The 20,134-nt window shown below is 41.4% G+C and overlaps 1 protein-coding gene across 4 annotated transcripts in view; it reads left to right on the top strand.

Annotated features, from left to right (window-relative positions):
* Nucleotides 1-17,297, top strand: part of col12a1a (collagen, type XII, alpha 1a) — a 55,943-nt gene extending 38,646 nt beyond the window's left edge. For 3 of the 4 annotated variants that reach the window (XM_041060135.1, XM_041060133.1, XM_041060131.1), the window contains 21 exons: nt 18-161; nt 400-564; nt 816-854; nt 1,010-1,148; nt 1,881-2,023; nt 2,515-2,624; nt 7,707-7,865; nt 8,134-8,211; nt 8,964-9,050; nt 9,512-9,565; nt 9,803-9,898; nt 10,265-10,318; nt 11,229-11,282; nt 11,584-11,637; nt 12,200-12,271; nt 12,384-12,419; nt 12,520-12,586; nt 12,680-12,862; nt 13,166-13,243; nt 14,473-14,643; nt 16,362-17,297. In XM_041060135.1, coding sequence (XP_040916069.1) covers nt 18-161; nt 400-564; nt 816-854; nt 1,010-1,148; nt 1,881-2,023; nt 2,515-2,624; nt 7,707-7,865; nt 8,134-8,211; nt 8,964-9,050; nt 9,512-9,565; nt 9,803-9,898; nt 10,265-10,318; nt 11,229-11,282; nt 11,584-11,637; nt 12,200-12,271; nt 12,384-12,419; nt 12,520-12,586; nt 12,680-12,862; nt 13,166-13,243; nt 14,473-14,643; nt 16,362-16,510 — 2,132 coding nt within the window. In that variant the 3' untranslated portion in view covers nt 16,511-17,297. Of the gene's footprint in view, nt 1-17; nt 162-399; nt 565-815; nt 855-1,009; nt 1,149-1,880; nt 2,024-2,514; nt 2,625-7,706; nt 7,866-8,133; nt 8,212-8,963; nt 9,051-9,511; nt 9,566-9,802; nt 9,899-10,264; nt 10,319-11,228; nt 11,283-11,583; nt 11,638-12,199; nt 12,272-12,383; nt 12,420-12,519; nt 12,587-12,679; nt 12,863-13,165; nt 13,244-14,472; nt 14,644-15,441; nt 15,650-16,361 lie in introns of those variants that run through there. The other variant, XM_041060134.1, reaches the window with a different exon arrangement.
* The last annotated feature ends 2,837 nt before the right edge of the window (nt 17,298-20,134 follow it).

Raw genomic sequence — 20,134 nt, 5'->3', positions numbered from 1 at the left:
CCTCCACCTTCATCCAGGCATTTCTCTGAAGCACGTCTATGAGAAGGTGTTCACCTCAGACAGTGGCATGAGGAGGAACGTCCCGAAGGTGCTGGTGGTGGTTACAGACGGACGCTCCCAGGATGACGTCAAGAAGAGCGCAGAGAAACTGCAGCATTCTGGTCTGTGTGGAATTATTTATCATCATCATGTGTGTTTAGGTTTGAGCTGTATGTACAGTACTTATGTACAGTAGAGCAGTGGAAATGTTTACTCTCAAACCTTTTTTCCTTCATCAGCATCAAAGTTTGTGCCTCATTTAATAAACTTTTGTAATAATCCCTGCACTGATGAAACTGCCAGTTCTTATTGGAAGCTTAACAATAGTCTTTGTTTTGTGTGTGTGTTTTCCCCCCACAGGCTATAGTGTGTTTGTGGTTGGAGTGGCCGATGTCGACATGACAGAGTTGAGAATTATCGGCAGCAAGCCCAGTGAGAGACATGTGTTTGTGGTAGACGACTATGACGCCTTCGCCAAGATCCAGGACAACCTGATCACCTTTATCTGTGAAACCGCCACTTCCAGTAAGCCAGAGATGAATATATCATTAGAATTTAGTATTTCTGCTCCAAGACGAAAACATCACTGCTGTTAAAACGACTTTCATTTTGTGATGTCTATAGAAGTTGATAAGTGCATCTGCAGAGGTAATAGGAAGTTTACCCACTGACGTACATTCAACGGATCTACCTTCAAAGAAAATGTATAAAGAGAGATGAACTGCTTTCTTTAAGTCTGTTTTTCCAGCTCCTAACAACTTCTTCTCGTGTTTTAGCTTGTCCTCTGATCTACATCAATGGATTCACCACACCTGGTAAGCCATACATCATCTCCATAAAACATAGACATTAACTAACACAGAGTTTCCTGGCATTACAAAATTACTATTATGCTATGATTATATATAGAGAGTTTTACTAGTTCTTTTTCCACACTCTTAAGATGGCTCATGTTTACTATCCCTTCCAGGCTTCAGGATGCTGGAGGCTTTCAACGTCACAGACCGGACATTCGCTGGCATGAACGGTGTGTCCATGGAGCCGGGCTCCTTCAACAGCTACATTGGCTACAGGCTGCATAAGGATTCCTTCCTGAACCAGCCCACCAAGTAAGACCTGAGGCTAAACAGTACGTGTATGTGTAAAATAGAGGGAGTGTGCATGTTCCCAGCCTATTGGCCTTATCTCCTGTGCACTATAATCCTACCCAGCCCCCAGTCAGTATTCATAATGATGAATAGCCTGTGTAATCAGAGGGGTTTCCCTAGTGCCCTTTGGCACTAAGCCCACAGCTATTTGTTGTTGCAGCTTGTGGAATATGAGGTGTTGAGAGGATGGAAAAAAAATGGTTGCAGAATTAAAAAGTCCCTGGACTAGACTCTCCTCCCACCTATGTCATGCTGGGAGCAAACAAATGGCCCCTGGGTCAAGAGCTTTGTGTCTTTATTAGACCCTATTGAAACTGTGTTCGGAAATTGGAGAACTTACAGTATCCAAAACCTCTTCAGCATACTTTGGTAATATGTTTATAATTATGCGTATTTTGTGTGCGTGGGTGCCGCCGCTGACTTAATGTGCACAAATGGAAACACTTCAAACTGCAGCAAAACCAGAGGGGACAGAAAATACTTTCAATATGTGGGCAATTTCTGTAGGGCCAGAGGGAGAGCTGGCAATCATTTGCAGGTTCTGCAGCCTGTGTGACACACTGGATGCTGAATTGTAGCAAGATTTAATTGTCTTGGTATTAAATTCGCACACAAGATATTCTGACTGCTAGTGTAACGCGGGCACGGTTCTGACTCATGACTTATCACAATGTATGTTTTTCACACAAACAGGGAGATCCATCCGGACGGTCTTCCCCCATCTTACACCATTATCCTGCTCTTCCGCCTGCTGCCCGACACACCCTCTGAGCCTTTTGATATCTGGCAGATCGCAGACAAAAACAACAACCCTGAGGTCGGGGTCACCCTCAACCGTAAGCCTCCCGTCATGTTTTGGTGGTCAGCTGGAGGGGGAAGCTGCTGTAGCTGACCCAACATATACACAGCTGTCCACTCCTTACAACTGAAGCCACTGTCTTTCTCTCTCTACCTTGTTTACAGGAAGTTAAAGTTAATTGATCTTTGTCAGATGTCATTGGCAGTGCAAATAATATTGAAGCAATTACTGTACAACTGACTTCAATCTGCTACTCTGAATTTGATTCGGATTTTGTATTTGGCTTGCCTTTTTTATGCTCTAATGACAAGCTTTCGTTCTTAAGTAAGTATCTTTTACAAATGTGTGCTTCCACACGTGGTAAATGCGTGCAAATAATTATTGGCATGAACCTAATCCCTCCAAGCCTTCTCTTTATCCCTCTCCTCTCTCTACGACCATGTGTTCTCCATAGTCCTGTCTGTGCTTTGCGTGCCACCGCATCGTAGCACACTGTCAGGGAATCATCAGAGACTCTTCTCTTTTCAGCTTCCAGCAAAACAATCACGTTCTACAACAAGGACACCCGAGGAGAGATCCAGAAAGCCGTGTTTAATGAGGAGAAAGTGAAGCGGATTTTCCATGGGAGCTTCCACAAGGTAAACACAATGCATAATTCTTTACGAGATGGGGACCGTGTGCACCACATAGTGTTATTATTAAAGCTTGGCTTTAATTAGACAGACGGTTTAATCCTGATGATCCTTTTCAGATCCTTTTGCATACAGCGTATTGTTTTTATTGTTTTCACTTCCTTTCACATATATTGTTTTAAATCCCCTCGTATGTCTCTCTGTGACGATTACTCCTCGTTTGGTTTGGCTGAACTGCTTTTTAATTTGAAGGTCTGACGAACAGCCAATGCCATATAGCTGTATCATGTTACCTGTCAAAAGTTCCCTGCTGTCCAGCTTAGAGTGTTGGTCTGCTGTCAAAATTTCGGCCTTTTTTTACGATTTAACATTAAACTTTGTATATTTTTTTAGACCATGGGCAGTTAATGTGATAAATGGCTTGTGGACGCTATAAATAAGTTTAAGGAGAGGCTGGAGGGAAATTGTGATACCTTGGTGACCCAGTGTAATGTGCAAACTGTTACAGTTAACCAAGGAGGTCTGACCACATCAAGACTGGAGACTGTCCTGGTAGTTGTTAAGTGAATTCCTAACCAGTCTGCTCTTAATTGCGTTGGTTTTTATTTGAGTTCAGCTTGAACTGGGTTTTTCGAAAATAGCGCAAAGCAGTTCAAGAACACATCCTAAAGTCTGCGTATTTTTCACTAAATATGAAGGATTGATGGTATTTCTATAACAAGCTTTCCAGTGATTTAGTATTTCACTTACAGAGAGATGAGAGACACAGTATAAAGAAGAATTTCCAAAATCAATGCAACCAAGGTCAACATATCCTAACTTTTAGTCCCTAGTATCGGTCAATCTCCAGAAGTACTGGATCCTACATTTCCCATAATCCAGCTCAGTAGCATCTTGTGTTTGAATTTCCCTGTCTGGTGAACATCTTACAGTGTAAAATATAAAACTGGTGGAGTGCCCCTTTTAACTTGTTGCTCAAGCTCTAAGGAAGTATAGTAAGTATATAAGACTGTAAGGATGCATTAAGGACACTTTCATAGTAGTGGAGGAAAGGAGACACATTATTGCAAGCAGTGGATTAAAAGGTTGAATCCAGATGTTTCCAAGTGTCTCAATGAAATGTTTTCTTGACTCTGAAACTGATGTGTGCCATCATCCACCCTGCCCTTCATGCAAGGAATAAGGATTGAACTCCCTTATGGGAGCGCTTATTAAAAGATTAATTATCAAGCTACTCCTCAAACAATCTGTCTAAACCTCTCATCTCACTTAAAACAACCACACACAGCAGTTTTATTGTTTTGCAAACCCTTTGTTTCTCTTCAGTGGTTTAACCACTATATTAAGCCAGCATGCCGAGCTTACAACTGTGATAACAGCATTTGTATGGTATGGATTCTCTTGGGGCCACAGCAAGAGGTAAAGAGAGACATCTCATGCCTCAAAGCAGCAGTGGATATAAAACATCCTCTGTTATGTTCCACCGCAGTAGGATGCACAGAGTAAACAATGAGGGGCTGTATATTTTCAAACCAACCTGGATCGACTTAAGATGCTAGAGACATCACTGGAGGAAAAATTACTGTTTCCAATGTTCTCCAAGTCACGTCCAGTTGCATTTCAGTTTGTTCCCAAGGACAGTATGTCCCTTATTTAGTACACAGGTTCCTTTCCTTTCTCCCCCCCATTTCCAAAGTAATCAAAATGAATGACCCTTTTCAATGTAGCAGGGTCTTATCCAACATCAAAGTTCTCCCACTTCCTGATTTTACAAATTACAGTTTTTTGAACTGAGGCTCTGATGAGAGCGATATATTGGCCCTTAGATCAGAGCGTGCTGTAAATGGCTTTTCAGTTTGACCATTTAACATCTACACAACTAATTGCAGGGTAACTTCATGAATGAATGAGACCCTGGAAAATGTTGGGACTGAATTTAAATGACATCACTGCTGGTCTAGTTGGACAGCAGCCTGATCTTTGTGTGTTTGTGTGAAAGTGTGTGTGTGTGTGCTCTCTCAAGTCTGTGGCCATGGTGGAGACTGTAGTCTGAATGTACACTGGGTGGCTAGTTTGTGGCTCCGTAGCTGCTGTTCCATGAGCTGGCAAGTCTGCAGCGGTCTACCTAGCTGCTTATTTGCTGGTCTGCTGAATAAGTGCCACCATGGTGGTGTGTGTTGACATGTTGTCAGAGGTTTCCCAACACTTTGTCCATGGCTATTACAGAGTGACCTCAGTGTGTGTGTGTGTGTGTGCTGAAAACAGAGTGAGCAGTGATTAGGTTTGTCACAAATGGCAGTTGGGCTTGTTGTGTACGTGTAAAGAAAAACAAAGTGCCATAAAAACACATGCTGAGCGTTAAGTTTGAGGTCAACCAAGTAGAGTTTAAGCTAAGGATTATGTTCATTATTGACTAATCTGCAGTTTATTTTCTCAATTAACTGATTAATTCTTCAGTCTTGAAAATGTGGTCAAATAGAAAAAAAAATACATAAAATGCTCAATACGTTTTCCCAGAAGCCATGGTAACATCTTCACATGTTTGACCAACAGTCCAAAACCCAACAATATTTAGTGTATTACCACAGAAGACAACAAAAACCAGAAAATATGCACAATTGAGAAGATGGACCAAGTGAAATTCTGTAACCTTTCCTCAAAAAAATTACTTCAAAATCACTTTTACTGTCAGTCACCTCAATTGACTAATATACAGATTTTTTTTTTTTTTACACAAACATTCATTTTAAAGTTTGTCTGATGCTTGCTAGAAGTTAATTAGTCACTTTAAGATGAGGAGTTTCATTAACAATTTCTAAAGCAGTGCTAGACACTACTGAGTCAGCTTGCCGATTTGGCTTCTCTCCTCAGGCTAGTTAATAAAGAGTAACTCAGGCTGGGGAGGTCGTGGTCTGCCACTAGAAAAAAACATGTGGGAAAGCTCTCAAAGATGACTTAAGCAGATGCTAGCCACTCACTATCCCACTGGGGAATCCCCTCCCACTCTGGAAGGGTGGGAGTTCATAGTAGGAACCTTCCTGTTAACCGAAGTGAAGAGGACATTTTCCATAAGTCATAGTGACTCGTCATGCGTTCAGAGTTACATGAGCAGAAGTTTTGAGAATGTAAAGCGATGTAGTCGGTGATTAGTGCGCTGTAGTTTGCTCCAAAAATACACAACCCTTACTGTTCTTTGAGAAGTCTTGTACTCAGTCTTTCAAACTTTCCTTGCAGGAACTCAGCTGGGAAGGTTGTGCCAATATACTAATAAAGATGGGGGGTATCTGGATGCTGGCTCTCATGTTCTTGTTGGCCTAAGGAATAGTTTGCCAAGATGTCCGCTGACTGCCCTCTTTGTGCTCTCCATTTGTGACAGCTTGCTTTTAGACACAAAGAAGTCTTCGTAGTGTGACCTGGACAAGTAGACCTACTGACCCTAAAAACCTCTGTAGAAATACAGGAAATTACAGATTAACTTCACTAATCAAATAAACAGACACTGTCTTGTCTGTCCATATGTGTTTGATCTGACACGAGAGCTTCCCATTTAGATTGATAAAACAAGTGATCCGGCCAAATGGGGATTTTTTTTATCAGTCTTAGCACTGTTTGTATCAAAACACTGAATGGAGATTCCACACTGAACATTTATTTCTTTTTTTATTCTCAACAAAAGCTAAGACATTCTCAGTTGCATTTTTCTTTCACAGAGGACTCACACCTGCTCATCTTGCATGAAAATGAAAGGATTGAGGCTTTCAAGGTGCAAGATTATGAAAATGGACAAGCAGTCGTGACATAGCCAAGAACAATAAAACCGAATCTGAAAGAAATCATGGAAATATTTCAAGTGAACTGGAGCAGGGACAGTGTCAGTCTGAAATCTTACCCTATGTACTGTACATGGAGTGTTGACACAGCGAAGCATAGTGAAACCCTCTGTGTTAACAACTGATGAATGAAAATTGTTCATCTGTCAACACTTCGCTGCAGAGGGATCGGATCACTTGAACAGCAAGTACCATCGTCGGAGGGAGCACTGGTCACTAGAAAGTCTTATTTTCCAATGACTGAGTGTTTTTATTGTGTTTACTTATTGGTCAGTGAGGTAATATATACATGCTCATTATTTGTCATCCCAGTATATCATCCAAAGTTGTTTTGGTAAGCCCTCAAGAGCATCATGATACAATATATCCATGCCAGGACCCTGGGATAAACGACACCCCTCTCTCTTTGCGGTCCACCAGATAGTTTGTTCTGTTGCCAAGGAAGCCAACTGTAATTTTGTGATTGGTCGCCAAGAACTATGGCCTAGTCTGTGGTTGGTATGGCTTTGTAGAAAGAAATGGTAGCTCGCTTTTCCTGACATAAAGAAAGCTTGTCTGGCTGTTGAGAAGGGGAAAATTTGCAACTGTGAAGGGAAAGTATGGAAAGTGTAGGACTTTTGATGGCACACCGCAAATGATATCGTTTCAAGATGTGGAGCCGGGTTCTCTGGACAGGAAACTTCAGAATCTGGCACTTTGTCACTCTGTGTTGTTGTACAATCCCTGACTACAGCTTTAATGCTACACTGAAATGCCAACTGTTGTATATTTCCATTTTTTTATGGTCCACTCATCTGTAGAGGGATCAAACAGCAGTTGTTTGCCAAATAAGTAACCACTCTGGGGTAAGATCAGAATCTATAATTAACATGGTTCTGCAAAGACTAAACAATTCCCTAAAATTTTGCAATTATGTGGAATACATTATCAGCATCTTTATAAGCTTCAGATACATGGCTTAAATAGGTTCAGTGAGGTTGCTTCTAGCCTTATGGTTGCACTTTCTTAAAAAAAAATTCCCTGCTCTTGTAAAGGGCAATCATGCCACTTCCAAATAGAAATGAAGGCCAAAACCCAGCTTTTCAAAAGATCCAGTGTTCTTAGTAGTACTTGCCAAGTATTTGTGTTGCAACAAAGTTGGCGGTTGTGAAGTATTGAGAAGACAAGAATGTTTCGTTAATGCTGCCCTCTCTCTCTCTCTCTCTCTCTCTCTCTCTCTCTCTCTCTCTCTCTCTCTCTCTCTCTCTCTCTCCTGCAGCTCCACATCAGCATCTCTCCAGAGAAAGTCAAGCTCAACGTTGACTGCCAAGAGGTGGCAGAGAAGCCCATCAAGGAGGCCAACAACATCACACTGGACGGCTATGAAGTGCTTGGCAAACTGGTCAAGTCTGGAGGTGGAAAGAGGCAGTCTGCAACAGTAAGCGAAAAAAGAACTCAAACGCAAAAAACACGTTTGGATGAGCATCTCACAACTTTCCAGAAAATGAATATCCAAAACCTCTTGTGCGTAAATGCACAATTAAGTTTTAACTGCTCCCAGTGACTGCTGGAAGGATGAAGCCGTCCATCTCTCTGTTTCTCTGAGGGGCTCATTGTAGTCTGTTTTCAACAATGTGCATTTTCATTGTGAATGGGAGCCATTTTTAACACCCCTCCGTGTTTTCCCCCTTTGTCTTCTTGTGTAGTTCCAGCTCCAGATGTTCGATATTATCTGCAGCTTGAGCTGGATCAGCCGAGACAGATGCTGCGAGCTGCCGGCCACAGTAAGAACAAGTGTCACTGCAGAATTATTTAGTACACAAGTCAAAAGGTCTTTCACAGGTGTACTACTGGAATATTTTGCCAGTTCTTAGTGAAACTGAACCATTTATCTTGTTCTTAGCTGTTAGAGGTCTCGAAGGTTTGCAGTCTAAGTTGTCTTTAAACTGGCAAATGGTCATTAGTCGAAATGCATTGCCGATAACTAGATTGCTGTCTGAAAAGAAAGTGCCTCAACTGAATAGAACCTTGTATCCTGTGTAATTGTGCTAATCGGACTGTTGCCAGCATGACCTCCCAATTACATGAAAACAAGTGCTCCATTAAGTCACAGAGCAGACAGTAAATCATATTTATTTGGATACACTATGTTAAATACCGGACGCAGGCACATTTATCCAATTATAAGTAATTCGTCTGTAATTTGCATCAGATATTAATAGATCACATCAGTCATTGCAGTGTTATATAACTCATTATGTCAGCGACTGATTTCCAAAAATCTGGACAAGGTTTCCAGCTGTCCCTGAGTATTTGGTTTGAAAGCCCCCCCGCTGCCAGTGACTTCAGCACAAACCACTGTTCCATCATAAAGTCAAAGCTGCAGCTACATCAAGGATTTTACATCAAGTTTTACCTCCTGTGTTCTGTAGATTGCCTAGACATGTTCTCATTTATTAATGGGTGTGAAAGGGACTCTTAACACTACTCCTTCTTTCTCTTTTCTAACGTCGGCATCTTCTGTCTTCCTTTTCAGAGAGATGAAGCCAAGTGCCCAGCCCTCCCCCACTCGTGCACATGCACACAAGACAGTATCGGTCCTCAAGGGCCCCCTGGACCTTCGGTAAAGACACTGTCCAGGCACATCCCTCTACTGTATCATGCCTTCTTGTCTGTCATCACCTCCTCTTCCTGTGCCTGTCTCCTCTTTCCTCTGCGAATCCACAGAGAAAGTCAGCGTTATAAAGACCTACTTGACGTTTGCCTGCTTTACACTTAGAGTATCAGTAGACTGAGGATGTCCTTCGAATCAGGAGTGGTATTTTCTTTTCCTTAGGAAAGAGCAGTAGAGGATGAGACCAGTGGCATGCAAAGAAATACGGACTTAGGAAGAAGTGTCAAAAGATAAATGCCTGTTGATAGAACAACTGTAAAAAATGTCTTGAGGAGGAGTCTGGAATATGTGTGCTTGGTAACCTCACTAAGCCCCAGCAAGGATTTTCGTAGGGCTTGGGGTTTTAGGGCTTCTGGAATCTGCTCCTGATGTTACACTCACTCAGTGTTTCTGGCTCTTTGCCTTCCCAGGGCAGCCCAGGTTCTAAGGGACCACGAGGAGATAGAGGAGAACCCGGCAGCGCTGTGAGTTAAACTTTACATTCTAAGCATGCAGACTGTTATCAGAAACCGCACACATCTGAATCTGGTTATCGATTCAGATAACACCATATATTTTTCTCCAACTTGATTTGAAGGGAGCCTATTTCCAGTCCCTCATTTTCTGTATCTGCACAGTAAAAAAGTCTGATCCAGGTTGTCTCAGTGGTTCTTTTCTAAGAGAGAGGCCATGCTTTGTTTTATGTCTGGGTAATGCTGTAGGGTGCCATGGGTCCACGCGGTGAGCCAGGACTAATAGGCCCGATGGGACCACCGGGTCCACAAGGCCCTAATGGACTGTCTCTACCTGGAGAACCTGTAAGTTTACCTACACTACTACTCATTTATATATTATATCAGGAACACAAAACAAAGAGAAGAAAATGTGTCAGGTAGATTTTAATGAGTATGACAGACACTGTCACCTATGATCAGCGCTCTTAGTTGTACAGCAGTAGAGACATCTCTGTTGCAGATCCACCAGTGAGTGGGATTTACAGCTGCAGTCAAAACACATTACACTCCCCTCTACTTCTAGCCAGGCAGCTATGCTGCTTCTCTGTTTTCTTACCTGCAGATGTTCTTATCAAAACATGAAATCAATCACAATAACAGGCTGAAAAAGGATAAAACAAAGACTAAAGCGTCTTCCAAACCCATCTTTTCCTCCTCCTCCGCTTTCAGGGTCGCCCGGGACCAAAGGGAGATCCTGGAGACTCGGGCCTGCCTGGTTTGCAAGTAAGTACTCCCCTCTCATTTTGTGGTTTATGAACAGGAAACAGGAGACTATCCATAGAAAGTAGCGCAGCTACTGGAGCCTGGATTCAGTCCACATGGTGAGATTGAAACCACACTCAGAGTGGGAGGTTTACCATGCCATCCTCAGGGAGACCCACACTCTCAAATCGGCCTGTTGATTGACAACCAGTAGAAGGACAGTGATGCAGTTAAATTATTATGAAGTGTAGACTCATGTTACTGAAGGGGAAATAGGGAATGGAACATGTTCTTCTCCAGCCTTGTAACTGAAGACTGGCTGTTACTTGGTAAGGAAGTCTGAGCATCTTTGACTTACAGTAGGTGTCCTTTGGGGGGGACTTCTTGGATGAAAGCTCCAAGATCAGTGAAGACTTTTTACTTTTAGCTTCTTCAGATATTTATTGATATCACTGCTCTGTTCAGGTCCAAACCCATTTTATGTAACATTGGAACTTTTTGGTGTAAGTGCATTTTTGAGTGGGCTGGCATTACATAGCCATCTTTTGGCCGAGCAGCTGTTCATTCATCCAGCTGAGGTCACCCAGCCAACTCCCATCATTCAACTGGAGAGAGCACCACCACTGGATATTCTGGCCTCTGAAAAAAACAAATTCAGACATGGGAGAAAGTCCCATTCTGTGATCTTCAGAGCTTATTGGCAGCATAGTGTTGCTTACTTTAAAACAATAGAACTTATTATATCAGAACTGTCACAATTCGAGTAGACATGATGTGTCAATTGACAAGGGAGAGATTGTTCCAGGTTTGAATTATAGCGTAATGTATTATGTTTGGCTAAATAACTAGGAAACGGAGGCATTAGGGAGCTGTATAAATATGTTGTTTCTGATCATTAGCATTTGATTAAGTGTGTCTGCCTTTTTCCCAGGGTCCTCCCGGGCAACGTGGTCCTCTGGGCCCCGTTGGACCAAGTGGAGCGCGGGTAAGATCTACCTCCAGGCCTGCTCAGTGTACACACTGCATACAAATGCCTACAAATGCATCCAGCACTTACTTAAGCACATGTTTTGCATGTGATCACCCACTTAGCTCGGCATATGCACAATTACTGTCGTTACACTGCATGTTCTCACTTGCGTCAGCCAGAATAATACTTATAAATGTAATTTGAAATGACAGACTCGAGGCTGAAACCAATATAAAGTCATGACACTGATGTATTGCATGAACAGGGTCCCCAGTGTGTTGTAACCCATGTGTGATTGTATGTTGTTTCTACATAGGGGCCACCAGGAAAGGAGGGACCATCTGGACCCAGAGGTCCACCAGGGCCCATGGTGAGTGTGTGTGCGTGTGTGTCTTTGTGTTGTGCAGAAAAGGGCCAAATAAATATTCCTTGGAGCGTGCTTTACCTCCTGATATATCTACAACAATTACCCCTTTGGCTCCACAGTTGCACTCTGCTGGAACAGCACATAAAATAGCAGACTCTAGTCTTTAGGCCCCTCCACTGTTACGAGGATGGTGCATGCATCCCATTTTCTTCTTCTGTGGTTTGGTGGAGGTCTGACTCTACTTAAACCAGCCATCATGCCAACAGGCAACATGCCAGTATATAATTCACAGGCACTATACCATCCTGAGAGCTCTAAGAGCCATTAGCAGTGCCTGGTGTGTGTGTGTGTGTGTTTCCATCTCCTCTTTAGTGCTCTTGGCAGCTTGTGCCACACCCCCCAACTCTCCCCTCCTCCCCTACAGATGTCAAAGCATAGATCCTAACTTAAAGCTTGTTATGCAACCATTAATAGGGAGCAGAAGTTAAACGATGCAATTATGTTTACTGTGCAGTAATTTCAAATAAACACTACACTTTCTGCATGTTTTTTCTTTTTTTCTCAGGGAAGCCCTGGAAATCCAGGTGTACCAGGAATTACTGGGAAACCAGGGAAACCAGGAGACACAGGAAACCCAGTATGTATCAAATAACAAGAGACAAACCGATGGTCACATGACAGAGTTCAGGGAAGGAAAAGGTGAAGGATACTGTCATTGCTTGGTCTAACATCGTTCTTTTTGTTATCAGGGACCTGTTGGCCTTAAAGGAGAGAAAGGAGAGAGGGTATGTATTGTTTTTACTGAATGACTCATACACCTGTCATCATCCATCATCACTCAGAAAAGCAGTGCCTTCTCTTCATGAAAATCTCTGTGTTTTCCAGGGAGACTTTGCATCCCAGAACATGATGCGCTCCATTGCCAGACAAGTTTGTGAACAGCTTGTGAACAGTAAGCAAAACTTTTGTTAATCCTAAGGGAATTTTTTTGTCATCAATGTCCACATCTCATCCAGATCCAACTGATTTCATTCTTCTTTTACAGGTCAAATGAGCAGAATTGATATGATGCTCAACCAGATTCCCTCTCAGCAACGTAGCAACAGTCCAGGACCACCCGGGCCTCCTGGTCCCCCCGGCAACCAGGGAACCCGCGGAGAGCCTGGGCAACCAGGTCGAACTGGTTTCCCTGGAAACCCAGGATTACCTGGAAATCAAGGAGAAAGAGGTACCTTATCTCTCTTCTTTTTCTGAATGTTTCATAGTGCAGAGCAGCAGAGAAATAATAAGCAAATAGTGAGCGATGAAAAAATTAAGTGTTGGTCCAGCGTGAATGGAATAATAACATAACTACATTACCTTGTGGAACTAACTCGATTCAAGTTAGCATAGCTAAATATTATTAAATTATGAATTTTTCCTCTTGAGTTTCATAACTGCTGTTGAGATTTATACTCATTTCATTGTAAATTTTTCAGAAAATTTGCTCTGTTGGTGTGAAAATTTTTCCTTTTTTGTCTGGTTTATATAGGTTTGCCAGGAGAGAAGGGAGAGAGAGGATCTCCAGGAACTGGTATGAGAGGACAAAGAGGCCCAAGTGGGCCACCAGGTAACACAGTTTGCCTTTGTTTTTTTGTTGTTTTTAGCCTGTTTTAGTTTAATCAGCCATCACAATGAGCCAGGAGCACAAGCCATCACATTTTGTGTTGAGCATTGTTCTCCAGCTGCTGCAGACAATTTGCTGGTGTCCCATTGTTCTCACTAAACCACTTTACTTTTATACTACAGCACAATCTCACAGTGACAGCTTTTTCACCTTTTCAGTGGACCCTTCTAGGACACAGCGTACTCCCGTTAGTCCAGTTAAAATGACACATTCCAACCAGAGGCTAAAATTTACCTACAGTATATGTGACTCAGGCACCTTCATTTGGGCAGCTGCACCGCATAAATTCTTTGGAGAGAGCCCAAACATATTCCCAAATCTTTCCTTTCTTGAGGATTTATGTCTTGTGTATATTGAGCTTCTCCAAACACTGTGCACTGTTTGAAATATTATATGGTGAATGGAAGGTTTTTGCATTCATCATTAAGGAGAGAATTTCTGTGTCTGTTTTCTGAGTTCAGACGATCTCCAGTCAGACTTCAGTGAAGGTCAGGATGGAGTTTTAGAAACAATTGTCCAAAAAAAAAGTAATTAGACCCATTTGTCAGTTTGAAAAAGGTCATAGCTTTTCCTCAGTTGCAATTGATATCTAATATGTCATCTGTTAAAAGCTGACCACTTCAGAAAATTTTCTTTCCCATGGGAAGCTACTCCCCAAAAAACGGGAACCTTCTATTGATGTCTACTGCACAACACCAAACAGTGACATGTCTGTTTCTGTGAATGAAGTGAGAAACAACTGAGGACCAGAGGGAGGAAGTCCACACTGATGACTCACTGTGTGTGTGTGTGTGTGTGTGTGTGTGTGTAGGGGGGTTGGGGGATTGGATTGTTGTACAATGAGCTTTCTTTGGTGGCTTCATTGACAACACATGGGCTCACTTAAGGGAGAGAAAAAGAGAGAGGGGGAAAATTCCATCCTGACTTTTTACCGTCTAGACACTCGGGGCCAGGGGGTAACTCCACACAGTTCCAAACTCTATTTTTTTTTTTTTTTGGGTCCAGCTTTTTAATTGAGCCATTGAAAATTTTAAATTACAGTACTGCAGCCCTGTGTTACCCCACCGTTTCCACTGAAGATTTACAGGTGATGTCAGTGGGTTTCTGTGCTGTGCCCTAGAGACTCCCTTTCCAAACTGGCCCCACTCACCCACTCTATCCCCCCCTTGCAGGGCCACCAGGCGAGTCGAGAATGGGACCCCCAGGTACTACTGGCTCCGCTGGGCCTCGTGGCCCTCCAGGTCGCCAGGGTACTCCTGGGGTGAGGGGACCACCAGGACCCCCTGGATATTGCGACTCTTCTCAGTGTGTTGGCATTCCTTACAATGGACAAGGATACACAGGTACATTCAGTACTGTCTAGGTCCTGCATGGTACTACATTAGATAAAAGACTAAGTGTATGCAGACTAATGACATTTGCAACTCAGTGCACTACCTCTTTCTTTGTTAATGTATGGAGATATGAATGAAAGTGTTCCACAGTGGTGATATTGAACAGAAAGCTTTTATAACTTACTTCCACAAGAGTTTTGTCTGCTAATCCTCACCCCCTTAGTAACAGTTGCCATGCCCTTGAAGCTTTTTGTTCTCGTATGGCACATAATGCAGTTTAAAATTATCATCAAAATTCTTGGTAATGTTATAAACACCTCATTCATGATTCGGTCAGGCTTCTGATTGGTGGACATGTTGTTGCCCAATGAACGTGGTCAGTCCAGAGAGCCACAGTCTCATAACTGCACATTCACAGAGAAATATTAGCTCCCTCTGTCCTCCTGGGAAAGGAGCTGAATCTGCTCAAAAAGTCGCTTGATTTGTAACTGGTTGCTTTTTTTGGGAAAACATAAGACTAAAAGGGTCTTAAATGTCATTAAATCTAGCAAGAGATTTGCTCAATGGGTGACAGTGGTCACAGCTGCTAATGTATGATTGGGCACTTGCTGCTTGGAGGAGGGGTTTAGCAAATAGTCAGTTAGGAGCTACTATATTCCAATACCTCCATACATTTGCTGTACAATTTTAAAACTGGCATGTAAAGCATTCTAGATAGTGGTCTATGATGACTTACATTAAATCAAATAATATGCTAATAACTTTGTTCCACAGAAAAAAAACTCACCCTCTTTGAACTATTTTCAGGTTTGGCATAGTAAACCCTCTAAGTCACCTGTGCCGCTTACACTTTGAAGCCCTGTTTCTGACATGTTTGCCCATTTGCTATGGGGCATGTAAGGATAATCACCATGGACATAATTATTGAACATTAAAACAAACATTACAAAAGCCAAAAACAAAAAAAAAACAGAACGGAACGGACTGGCACTAACATCATCTCACAGCTCTCACAGCTGCAAGCTGCAGTGATGGCAACCTGCTGGCCTGTTTGCATCTTGAACCACAAACCGTTGGGAAATAAAAAAAAAAAAAAAGAGACTGAGCAATTCTACGAAGGATGGAGCATGTACAAATACCACCCAAAACAACTACTAACAAAGAGGATTTCATAACTGAAAGCAATGTTAATGTAGAGGTGATATGTGTAAATAAAACTAATTTTTTTTTTTTTGCCTTGTAAATGATTGTATGAACCAGGACATTTTACTAAAAATCATGTTAACATCTGTATTGAGCTTGTGCCTCATAACCCTCTGCTTACTTACCACCAGCATAACCTCTGTTTATGACGCCTTAAGTGGCTTAAACAGCTCTGGTCCAAACTGAAGCATGTTCCATTTGTACTTTTAATCATCATGTTCTTTGTGTACGTTGGCCAAATCAGTGCTAAATGTTGCTCCCCTGCCATTTCCATGTGTCTTTTGTAGTATCAGCTGGTTATTTTACTACATCTTATTATCCAATAGCTTGATGGATTTTATTGTAAATGTCATCACAACTGTTTTTTATTTAGCTTTGTTTTTTTTTGGTACTTTAGGAAGCAGTAGTTTGACACAGGGCATTTTTCTGGAAGTCCATAGTGCAATATAATTTAAATTGTGCATGTGAAAAGTTGTAGAAAGCAAACCCTTTTTTTTGATTGGCCGTCCCAAATACTTTTCTAGCCAACCGCTACCCGACTGAACCTGAGGTAGTGTCTATACCTGAGGAGCCGGCCGGAGAGTTTGAGACAATACAGTCACCCGGCTACTCACGAAACCAGCGAGGAAAGAGATCACTACCAAGAGACAATACAGACACACTAGCATCATAGCTTACAATAAGGAGTTCTCAGAAAGTGTAATATTGAAATGACTTCTGACCACTTAATGTGAGGATGAAGTGATATTAAGAACAAAACTAGTACTTATATGGGTTTGATACCCCTGGTTACTTTGAACATATATATTTTTTTTGACATGAAAAAGTTTAGCAAGATGTCTACAAACCTACATGTTCGTTCATTACAAACCTGTGTGCTTGCTAAGTGTTTCCCTTTAAGTGTCTGCTTGTAAAATAACTGCAAGTGTTTATCGGATTCCAATGTGTAATGCACTAATCATGTGAAAACCAGCAGAAAGTACGACAAAGGAAGTACAGGATGTATGTTTTTGTACACTTTCAGACTACCCATGTTGTTTTCGTCCAATTTCACTATGCAAATCTGTTTCAGAGACTCCATTGGTAAAAAAAAAAAAAGGAAAAAAAAAGGATTAATTTGATCCCCAAAGATTTGTTAATTGCAATGTTTTGTACGGCCTGTAAACCAAATGATAATCTGACTTATTGTAACAATCTTTTTTTTTTTTTGGTTTGGTTTTTTGCTACCAAAGGTGGAATTGCATGTTTGTGTTGTATATTTACTGATGATTTCTCAGTCAGAATATAGTTGTTGTTTTCTATCAATGCAGTTTAGATTTGGTTGCAAGACTATGGACTTTGGACATAGAATTGCTTTTCTCATGTTTTAACTGCACATTTTGTGAATTCCACACAGCCTTATTTTCTTATTTATTTCTGAAACAGAAGAGGCCTTTTTCAATAAAACTACTGAAAATGTGGGGTTTGTTTTGACTTTCCAGTCATTTTTGTCTTTGACTGATATCTTTAACCTCTTACAGTATGTGAACTGAATGTTGTGTATACAGCCAAAACTCCTTTTTGCACACTTAGTACAAAGAAAAACCTAAGGTCAGATCTACAGCTGCTGTCTAATGCAGCATCTACTTTTTTTCCTACCAAATTCCTCTAAGGAGACGAAAGAGATTTCATTTGATCCTGAGTGACAAAACCTGTTCTTCCCAACATTAGGCCTTCAGGAGAACGCTTTGAAGTTTGAGTCTTTATTTATTTTGACAGCTCAAGATATTTTGAGCCATCCAGAATGTCAGTTCATGTCAGGGCAACAAGAAGAGAAAGGAGGGAGTGTAAAAACAAACAGTCCACGATACCTTAACTTTTCCAGCATGTGAACCACTTCACAGTCTTTTATATTCACCCACTTGGCTTTAATCCTATCAGGTTGAAATGATTATGCTTTGATTTCCATGAGGAAGCAACACAAATGTGACTGGGCAGACATGAGACATGGAAGAACTCACAGATTTCCACCCATTAAACATGTCTAATGATGAAATTAGAGATGTATGAGGTAAGGAACAACTAAATGGGTTTTGCACAAGTGCCAGAGATCAACTTGGGGGGGCTGTTGAGTTCAAGACCACCACCATGAGATGAGAGAAATCCTATTTAGAAACCGTTAAACCATTTAATTTCTTACTTATTTCCTGATATATCTGAGAACTCGAATAAAGCTTACAGACGTTTACATTTCATGAGAGTTGGGAATTCTTGCAGGTGAAGTGCTGTATGAGTATCTGAACAGCTGGTGCATGTTAGACATAAAGGAGGTGGAGGTGAGTCTGTGAAAGTACTTCACCTATAGAAAAGAGCTTACACGAGCGCAAATGTAAAAAAGAGACTGGCTGCTATGTAAATCTCCCTTTAGCAGTACATTGTCATGTATGGTAGAACATGACAGAACCCACAGCAGTGGTTTCAGTGCACATGTTATGGTGGACCTTTTCTATAAAGCTCCTCTTGGTTTACTACACTTCCGTCAGTGCAACATTCGCTGAGACCTACTGACCTTGTTGAAATGTGTTCACACCTGTTATAAGTGATAGGTTGTTCACGCTGTGTCTCAACATCAGGCTCTGATTTTTGTTTTGACATCATTCTGTGACACTGTCCAAGACAACACATTGTCCAAGATAACACTGAAGCTTTTTAAGACCCCCTTTTTTCCCCACCACAATCAATCACAGTGTTTCCCTCGAAACTCACAAAAAACTGTCTGCAGTGATGCCTGATACCATCCTCACTGCAACCCTGTCTGCGTTCTGTCTGCTGATTTCAGGCAATCCAGGATGCATCTGTGTTCACTTTGTGGCAAGAGTCTCAAGTGGGCTGCTCCAGAGTCTGCAATGGTTACAGATTTTAACTAAGTCCTGTTTTATCTCCAGTTGTCCCATTGAAAACAGCAGACAAAATGTCTCCTCCACAGCAGTGGGTAGGACAACTGGCGGTCTAATGTTGCATTTAATTCCCGAATTAAGTCCTGAATGAAAAGTTGACATTATTTGCTTTCTTGTCAAGAGTTAGACGAGAAGATCAGTACCACTTTCGTATCTGTACAACTGTACAAATATGAAGCTAAACAGCTAGCTTAGCTATGCATAGAGACTGGAAATAGGGGAAACATATGGCAAGACCCTTTTAAATTCAGTATGCAGTGGTTTGCAATAGAAACAGCTAGCCTTGATGTGTCCAAAGGCAACAAAATTCACCTCTACAGGTCAAGTTTTCAATACATACAAAAAATAAGGTTAGGCTAGGTTAGATGTTTCTTATGCTAAGCTAAGCTAACTGACTGCTAGCTTTAGCATCCCATTGAATAGACAGCTATGAGAACAGTAACACAGTGGCTTATGTGAATGTGAAAAAAATCCTTGTGTAAATGGTGATTAGAGTTGGTCAACAAGTCATGAAGCCAGACGCAAGAACAATGCCAAACTTTTACTATATGGTAAATAAAACGGTTAGGCCTACATGAAATGTGGAACAGGATGATGAAACTAATATTATGCTTAATTTCTTGCTTAAAATGCTTTGATTTACTCTCATACAAAGTCAGAGATTCTTTGACTTTCTAAAGTTTCAGAAACTTCTCACACTGTTTGCAGCTGCAAATTCATATCAGCCGTGTGACATGATATCAGCATTGGCAGGTCAAACAGACTGAGGTTCAAAGAAAGCAAAGCTCAGCACTGAAGTTCAACAGTTTTTGATTTACTGAAGAGCTGCGTAACTAAGTAAAGGTTTAAAGAACTCTGCATGATGATTTCCTTGCATTTTTGTTAAATATTTTAAAATTCATTACATGCTATTAATCAAGTTTTTTTTATAAGCATTTAATGCCGTAAGAGAATGAAACCATGCGTGGGCACTGCACATGAGATGAATGAGCCTGGTATTGAAAAGTAATCAAAAGTGACTGAGAAGTAAAATTTTATTTGGACTTTTAGGAGCTCTATGAAAGCCCTAGCATGAGAATCGGTGGGATGACAGCTGAAGTAATGGAGATCACATGCAGAGGAACGTAGAAACATGTGGAAAGTTTTCATATTTTCATGAAAACATGTTATAGCTCTGCTCATAATGTAACCTGCTGTACAGAACATTAATCATTACGATGCAAGCCTTACATGGAGATAGAGAACACAGTCATGAAACATCCTTCTAACAAAGGAAGGGAAAAAAAAACAAAACAAAACACAATGGCTCTAACATGTCAACATCAAAAAATTTATCATTTACAGTGTGGCCAGCCAGGGTC

Source organism: Toxotes jaculatrix, chromosome 17 (genome assembly GCF_017976425.1).
Source record: "Toxotes jaculatrix isolate fToxJac2 chromosome 17, fToxJac2.pri, whole genome shotgun sequence".
Taxonomy (NCBI): domain Eukaryota; kingdom Metazoa; phylum Chordata; class Actinopteri; family Toxotidae; genus Toxotes; species Toxotes jaculatrix.
This window is presented reverse-complemented; position numbering and strand designations above follow the sequence as displayed.